Here is an 8649-nt window from a genome sequence, read left to right as displayed (position 1 = left end):
GCCGGCTTCTGCGGAGGCTGGTAACCACAGTAAACATCGGGTAACTAAGAAGCCCTGTCCTTGGTTACCCGATATTTACCTTTGTTACCAGCCTCCGCCGCTCTCACTGTCAGTGCCGGCTCCTGCTCTGTGCACATGTAGCTGCAGGACACATCGGGTTAATTAACCCGATGTGTGCTGTAGCTAGGAGAGCAGGGAGCCAGCGCTAAGCATTGTGCGCTGCTCCCTGCTCTGTGCACATTTAGCTGCAGGACACATCGGGTTAATTAACCCAATGTGTGCTGTAACTAGGAGAGCAGGGAGCCAGCGCTCAGTGTGCGCTGCTCCCTGCTCTCTGCACGTGTAGCTCCGTGCGCTGGTAACCAAGGTAAATATCGGGTTGGTTACCCGATATTTACCTTAGTTACCAAGCGCAGCATTTTCCACGCGGCGCTGAGGTCTGGTCACTGGTTGCTGGTGAGCTCACCAGCAACTCGTGTAGCGACGCTCCAGCGATCCCTGCCAGGTCAGGTTGCTGGTGGGATCGCTGGAGCGTCGCAGTGTGACATCTCACCAGCAACCTCCTAGCAACTTACCAGCGATCCCTATCGTTGTTGGGATCGCTGGTAAGTTGCTTAGTGTGACTGGACCTTTAGGTAGAGATGAGCGAACCGGTCGCGATTCGGCTCGAGGTCGGTTCGCCGAATGGAGCTCCCGTTCGAGTTCGGTTCGTCGAACGTTCGACGAACTGAACTCGAACTGCATAGGAAACAATGGCAGGCATTCACAAACACATAAAAACACCTAGAAAACACCCTCAAAGGTGTCCAAAAGGTGACAAACAACTCACAACACAACACAAACACATGGGAAAGTGACAAGGACAAATTCTATTGTGAAAATAAAACAGTGTTACGAGGAAAAAGAGGACGAGACACAGATATAGGCATAATCAAAAAATAGCTCGGGCACACAGTAAAAGTAAGAGTCTGAAAACAATGCTTTTTTTGAATTTCAGTAGGCTTGTTTTATTGATGCAAAGGACCAAACAAATCTGACGTATCGGCCTTCACATATAGGCCTTCCTCAGAGATGGTCTATGTGATAATGGAAGAGATATGTATTCGAGTCACTACTCAAAGCGATACTGTCATGATATACACGAATGCCTTTGTAAACATCAAAAGCTGCAGTAGGTTACACACCGGTAGTATATAGCTACTAGCGGGGGTCAGTTTTTTTGGTACTAATAGAGGAGTATGAGGTAGCAGGACTGCCAGTCTAGCACGTGCTAGTACCCTTGTATGTGGTCGCTCAATGAGACTACTATGCAAAAAGATTTTCTCTGACTCTCACTAGAGATCGGGCCAATGCCCAAAGGTGCACAACGCTAAAGGTCCAGTCACACATAACGAGATCGTGAACGAGATCGCTACTACGTCACACTTTCTGGATCGTTTATGAGTCGTTGTTGAAATCGCATGTTGGGTGTCACACATAACGAGTTTATGAACGAGCATGCGTCCCGTATAACGATCTTTGAAATCGCTGGGACCCTGTCACACAGCTACTATGTTAACGATTCCAATCCCATTAGGGGCGTAGTAAAATGCAGTGAGTCACGTAGGCGTGCATTTGTGTCGCCTTTTCCGCTTTCATTGGCGGCCAATACTGCGTTCTGATTGGGCGGCCGGGCGGGCGTCGCCTTTTCCACCCCCTCCGCTCTGATTGATAAGGACCCTGTCACACAGCTACTATGTTAACGATTCCAATCCCATTATGCAGTGAGTCACGTAGGCGTGCATTTGCGTCGCCTTTTCCATACCCTCCTCCGCTTTCTTTGGCGGCCAATACTGCGTTCTGATTGGGCGGCCGGGCGGGCGTCGCCTTTTCCACCCCCTCCGCTCTGATTGATAAGGACCCTGTCACACAGCTACTATGTTAACGATTCCAATCCCATTATGCAGTGAGTCACATTTGCGTCGCCTTTTCCATACCCCCCTCCGCTTTCATTGGCGGCCAATACTGCGTTCTGATTGGGCATGCAGGGGGCGTATCTAGCGGTTAAATTTTGGATCGCGTCCACCCTTTGTCACTTCTTTTGCGCTTTGCTTTGAGATAGAACCTGCGTCTCCACCCTGATTCCTTCGTCCATTGTACCCGGTCGCTTTGTTGGTGTGTTTTTCGGATCGAAGCCGCAGTTGCACCTGGAGTATCCTTGCAGTGCTCTCGAGTGTCGGTGAGATCGTATTTGCGATTCCGCTTGGATTCTACATTGATATACACTTCTTTGAAAAGGTAGGTCTTTTTTCTTGTTGGGGGGGTGGGCTTTTTTTTGAATAATGTTCTTGCTGTTAAGATATATGTTAATATTTATTATGTGAGTTGATTGCTGTTAGATATATGTTAATAGTTATTATGTGAGTTAAAGTTGCTGGCTTTTATCTGTGCGTGTATAATGCCTTTTAAAGAGGGGTCTCTCCATAGTGCTGTTTGTAATGTGTCCTATCCTAGCATTGCTGGCTCTTTTGTCTCTCATTAAATAAAATATAGAAATGTGGCACTCCTTCTATAGTCGCTGGTGCTTGGATAGGGTCCCACCCCAGATCAAAAAATGAAAAAAATCCAGCACTCAAAGCATTTAACTGAAATTGTTTTATATTTTATTCATGGATCTCTGTAATTATTAAAGCCGTTTCCGTCATCCGACCTTCATCAGTTTACGCATAAAAGGTTCTGTAGAAATATATGAAAAAGCTGGACCAGAGGAAAAAGCTGCCCGTCCCGGTCTGCAGTCAATGTCACATACTGTCTACAGAACCTTTTCTGTGTAAACTGATGAAGGTCGGATGACCGAAACGTCTTTAATAATTACACAGATCCATGAATAAAATATAAAACAATTTCAGTTGAATGCTTTGAGTGCTGGATTTTTTTCATCTTTTGTCTCTCAGCTACAGCCGCCATTTTGTGTTTCTGCCACACATAGGGGCGGCCATTTTAGTCTCTGCCACACCATAACCAAAAATTGTGATCGGTTTATTGCAACTTCTTTTATGTTTACATATAAATTTTTCATTCTTTATTTCAGATGGCTTATTATAACAAAGAAGACTTTGTGCGTGAGCTGTTGGATTTGTATCAATCACTGCCCTGCTTGTGGAGAATCAAATCCACAGAATATTCAGACAGAATAAAAAAACAAGCCGCCTATGCCCAACTGGTGGATCTTTTTAAAAAACACAGTGGAGGCGAGGCGGTGGATGTCAAAGTAGTAAAAAAGAAGATCCAAGGCTTGAGGACTGTATATAAGAAAGAAGCAAATAAGGTGGACAAATCAAAAAAGTCAGGGGCCGGCACTGACCAGGTATATGTTTCTCCCTTGTGGTATTTCAATCTCCTGGAATTCACAAGGGACCAGGAGCTACCACGAATGATGGAAAGCTCCTACCAAAGAAACGTAGACCTGGAAGCAGACATTGAAAACGATGACATCCCGATCGATGACAACACCTCCGCTGTTGTAGATGTAAGTACCTTATTTGCTTCACGTTACATAGTATTCAAACTTTTTATGTACATGCCATTGAGGAACACAAAATAGTAACTTATTGTTGCCATGATTTATTGTGCAGTTTGGAAATGTTATCCCTTCCAGTTCAGATAAGTACACTCCAATACAATTTTGTCACACTTTAATTAAATTTACTAACTATTAATGTATGACTTTTAATTAACATTTATTTTTCTGTTCCCGCAGAACCCTCAGACAGATATGGTGAGGCCCCAATTGAATGAGAACCCCACCACATCGAGCGAGCCTATTGTGGAGGATAATGAGGCACCTGCACCCTCTGGTGAAATGCGGCGAAGACAGTTACGCAAAAAGAAGGCCAACACCCCTGTGACATCGGCTGAATTTTATTCTTTGGCAACCCAACTGCTATCACAGCCAAAAAGCACCCCAGTCGATAGCTTTGCCGCATTTGCATCGGACAGACTCTGCAAATTGGATTCCACACAGAGGGAGCAAGCCGAAAGACTGATGTTGGAAGTCCTAAGAAAGGCAGGCCGAGGAGAACTGGATGACAATGACACGATATGCAAGAAGAACCAGTCCCATGATTCTAATACATGGATTCCTCGCCAGCCCCTGCAAAGTACACCGAACAGGATGCATCCACCACGCTTGCAGCTTGACCACCCCCCACAGTATCCCCCCCCACAGTATCCCCCCCCACAGTTTCCCCCCCCACATTATCCCAGGTATTCAAATGATTCATTTTTAAGCCAACTGTCATCTCCCACCCGGCCTGAATATGTCCACCAATATGAAGACGGCCACTAAATTTTGTTATTGTTGTTGTTTTGTTATTTGAAATTAATTTCAATTGATTGTTATATTTTCATTGTAATAATAAATTTATGTTGTTTCAATCTTGCTGCCTGCGTTACTTAATTCAGCATATGGTTGTGATGCCCTGGCAAAACACGGTAGTTACAGAGATTGTACCATACTCCACCCTCATTGGCATACCACCACACAACCCACACACTCATGTACAGCAAACAACCAGTAAAGCCTAGTCACCCCCCTCGTGGATAATGGGATTGGTGCATCTATACAGATGCCTACATGTAATATGATGTTTGTGAGTGGTGAGTTTGTGAGTGGTGATAGCTGTTAACTTGCTTTATGCAATGAGACATACCAAACAGCAGATATCAATTTCAAATTTTTTATAACACATGAATATGGATACAATAACAAAAAAAAAAAAACGTTAGTTGCTGCTGCCCTCCCCTTGTCCAGCCACATAACGGGCCAGCAGCGCCGCATGCCGCTCCACTCTGGCCATCAGCCTCCTGTGGGCCGACAAAATCCTTCTTTGGGAGGACATGATTTCGGCCAAAGTGGGTATGCCTATGGAGGGAATGGTAAAATTAATAAATCATAATTTTTATTTCTGCTTATTATTACAAAGTAGGAGATTCATGACTTACGGTTATCCCCCTCGTCCGATACAGACTCACTTATGGAGCCTGGACTAGCATCTATGATAACAAAAAACACTTTATAGTACTCAACAGCTTTTTGTTTTGTACTTTATATGGCGTTAATGTTATATTAAAAAATTACCGGGGGGCGATCCGGCCGGTGGCCCCTGTGGGTGGTACTCCTCCTCCTCCTCCTCCTCCTCCTCTGGTGGCTGTAGATCCACCGGGGGCTCGGGCACATGCTCTCCCTCCTCTGCGGCCCCTTGCTCCTCTGGGGGTTCTTAAGAAAATATAAAGTTTAATGTGGTTGCGTTATGATACATATAGGACTGTGGGGGGTACATTGAAATATATGGCGGACTACGTAGCCTACCTTATACAAGGACTATGGGGGTGAATTTGAACACATTGTGGAATATGTGGTGCAGTATAATATATGGAGAACTCTGGGGTGAATGAAACTTCATGGAGAACTCTAGGAAATTCATTACAGTTCATGGAGGACTATGGGATGCATTCTAATATCTGAAGGGTTATGTGGAACCCTTTATACTATATGGAAGGCTATGTGGGGGCCAATATTGTATTTGGAGAACTAGATATGAGGGGGTACAAAAATACAAGCAGGAGATGGAATTTTTTTGTGCTGAGGGAAAAAGACCCACTACCCACAGCACCCGGCTTTGCCATGCTCTCTCTGATATGGGAAAAGCTGGGTGGTGAGGGAATGATGTTTTGCCAAGCATGGCGAAGCTGGGTGCCAAGGACAAGAGGTATATCAGAACATATGAAAACTGTGTGCTGATAGAGGGTTGTCAGTTCATGGGAAATATATATATATATATATATATATATATATATATATATATATATATATATATATATATATAATAAATATATATACATTAAAATATATATATTTATTATTTAAATATTATCTGTATATATTTATTTTTATAATTATATATATATATAATTAATATATTATATATTTTTATAATTATATATATATATAATTAATATATGATATATTTTTATAATTATATATAGATATATATTATGTATATTTTTTTTTTATTATTATATATATCTAAATATATTTTTCGAATTGTATCTATATATCTATATATATATATATATATATATATATTTTATATGTTTTATATATATATATATATAATCTATCGATCTATAAAATAGATTATATATATATAATTTTAATTAAGTAAAAGGATATATATATCCTAAATATATACATTTAAATCAATATATTTATTACTTATTATATATGTATATTTTCTTATATTTATATTTATATATAATTAATATGAATTATATATATATTTAATTTAAAAATATATGTATAGACTTATATATATATGATATATATATATATATTATTTATATATGTATTATATATTTATATATTTATTTTTAGAATAAATATATATATATACATATATATATATATATATAGATAGATAGATAGATAGATAGATATATATATATATATATATATATATATATATATAAAAATAAATAGATATATATTTAAGAACACCATTATACGTTGCCAAGGCACACTCATCTGCGCCTACCTTGGTTTTGTAACTCTGCTTGTATGGCAGAGATCCGGGCACTGGATCGGTACCGCAGATCCGCTAATTTTTTTCGGATCTGGGCGCAGGTGCGCTCCAAATGAAATCTCCTCCTCAACCCACGTTGGATCCTGCGCAATACCGCTTTCTTATGGAGAAGTGGATGCTCTTGCGCCTCACGGCAATCATAATCGCGAGCATCCACTTCTCTAATTAGGTACCGGACCTCCGCCTCTCCCCAAGCTGTTGCCCTCCTGCGTGCCGCCATTGTTCGCTGGTGTGTCTACGTAGCAAACGCAGTTGCGTCACCCGCGGTAACGCCTCTTCACATCTGATTCGACCGATAGCGTCACGTGAACGCTAGCTCCAATCAGATTGGGGTGGACGTTGTTGATCCTGCTCCAGCCAATGGCCGCCGTCGGCCATGGCGGGATTGTTGATTTGTGAAATATTACAATGCTATGTTTGAAGGTGAAAGTGCGACGCACTTTTAACAAATCAGAATGATCTTTGCTGCAGAAATGAGATCGCGCCATGACGCAAATGCTGTGTCAAGGGGTCGTGGTATCACACACTGCGAGCGCACATACAATTATAAGAAATCGAAAAAGAGATGTCGTTTGAAGGTTTCGGGGACGCACAAACGTCCCCGTTTAAAAACCCCAAATGAAAATATATAAGGCTTCATATTCATAATTTGGGGCCTCCGGGGGTGATGTAACGGCAGCAATGGTGGTACTGCTCCCCACAGTAGCCCTTAATAGTGAATGAATGACAAACAAATCTTGTGGAAAGTTAAAACAACTGTTTATTAAAGTAATCATTTTGCAAAAATGACATTTTATTATAAATGTGATGAACATAACAATACAAGTAACCATATATTTTAAAATTAGTATAAATGTGATGAACATAATACAAGTAACCATATATTTTTTAAAATTAAGAAGGGAAGTTTCTAAAACCAATCAATACAAGAAAATAAAACTCAGCATAATAAATGTGCTCAATACAAGTTTATCTAATGCTGCCACGTAATTGCACCAGGACCATTAAAATATTGGCAGTACTTTTCTCGACAGGCCTTCGCATCATCGGTATTTCTGCCGGGCGCCAATGGTTGAAGTCCTGCGATTGCGGGATCTTCAGAATGCCATTCGCCAAGCACCACTTCGCCATTTAAGTCATCAGAGTCTACAAAGCCTGTTGGACAGTACGTAATAGCATCTCGCCGTCGAAGAAAGTTGTGAAGGGCGCAACAGGCCAAAACAACTGCGTCTATTGATGGTAGACTCAGGTTAATTGGTGTGTGGAAAACGCGGAAGCGATTTGCCATTATCCCAAAGGCATTTTCCACAACCCTGCGTGCCCTTGATAATCTATAATTGAACCTTTGTCTTTCCGCCGTTAGACTTTTCTGTGGGAATGGTTTCATGAGATTGGGATGAAGTGGGAAGGCTTCATCGCCTACAAATACAAAGTTAAGGTTTGCGGTAGTGTCAGAGTTGGGGGGCAAATGCAGTTCACCATTTTGCAAACGTTCACCAAAGCCTGTGTGTTCTAAAACCCCACCGTCAGAAACCCGGCCATTCATGCCAACATCAACAGCAATAAATTCGTAATTGGCATTCACAAGGGCCATTAGGATGATGCTGAAATAGCCCTTATAGTTATAAAAATAGGAGCCGCTGTTCAGTGGTTGAGTGATCCGCACATGTTTCCCGTCCAAAGCACCACCACAGTTTGGGAACTGCCAAAGGTGTTCAAAATCGGTGGCAATCTTCTGCCATTCCTCCACAGTTTTGGGGAACTCAATGTAGTTACGCAGACTGTGGAAAATTGCTCTACATGTCTCCGGAATAAGAATGCTGAGCAGGGACCTTGAAATTGCAGAAGAAAAATGTAAGTCTTGCAGGGAGCGTCCGGTGGCCAGGAAACGCAGCGTGACTGCCAATCTTTCATCTGCCGGGATGGCAGCACGCATCGCTGTATTCTTGCGCTGAATAATTGGCGTAACTCTTTCGAGTAAAAGGCTAAATGATTCTTCTGACATCCGCAGAAAATTGCGGAAATC

At 41.8% G+C, this 8649-nt stretch overlaps 1 protein-coding gene across 1 annotated transcript; it reads left to right on the top strand.

Annotated features, from left to right (window-relative positions):
- Positions 1-2224: 2224 nt before the first annotated feature.
- LOC142246001 (uncharacterized) lies at positions 2225-4430 on the top strand. Its single transcript, XM_075319009.1, has 3 exons — positions 2225-2277; positions 3071-3508; positions 3740-4430. The coding sequence occupies exons 2-3, from the start codon at positions 3071-3073 to the stop codon at positions 4325-4327; spliced, it is 1026 nt and encodes a 341-aa protein (XP_075175124.1). The 5' UTR covers positions 2225-2277; the 3' UTR covers positions 4328-4430.
- Positions 4431-8649: the final 4219 nt, after the last annotated feature.

The sequence above is a fragment of the Anomaloglossus baeobatrachus genome, chromosome 7, assembly GCF_048569485.1.
Source record: "Anomaloglossus baeobatrachus isolate aAnoBae1 chromosome 7, aAnoBae1.hap1, whole genome shotgun sequence".
Taxonomy (NCBI): Eukaryota; Metazoa; Chordata; class Amphibia; order Anura; family Aromobatidae; genus Anomaloglossus; species Anomaloglossus baeobatrachus.
This window is presented reverse-complemented; position numbering and strand designations above follow the sequence as displayed.

Excerpts from the sequence above, each read along its gene's own strand:
- LOC142246001 (XM_075319009.1), top strand. The coding sequence starts at position 3,071 with ATGGCTTATTATAACAAAGAAGACTTTGTGCGTGAGCTGTTGGATTTG. Across the intron at positions 3,509-3,739 it reads ACACCTCCGCTGTTGTAGAT|AACCCTCAGACAGATATGGT; the intron begins GTAAGTACCTTA and ends CTGTTCCCGCAG.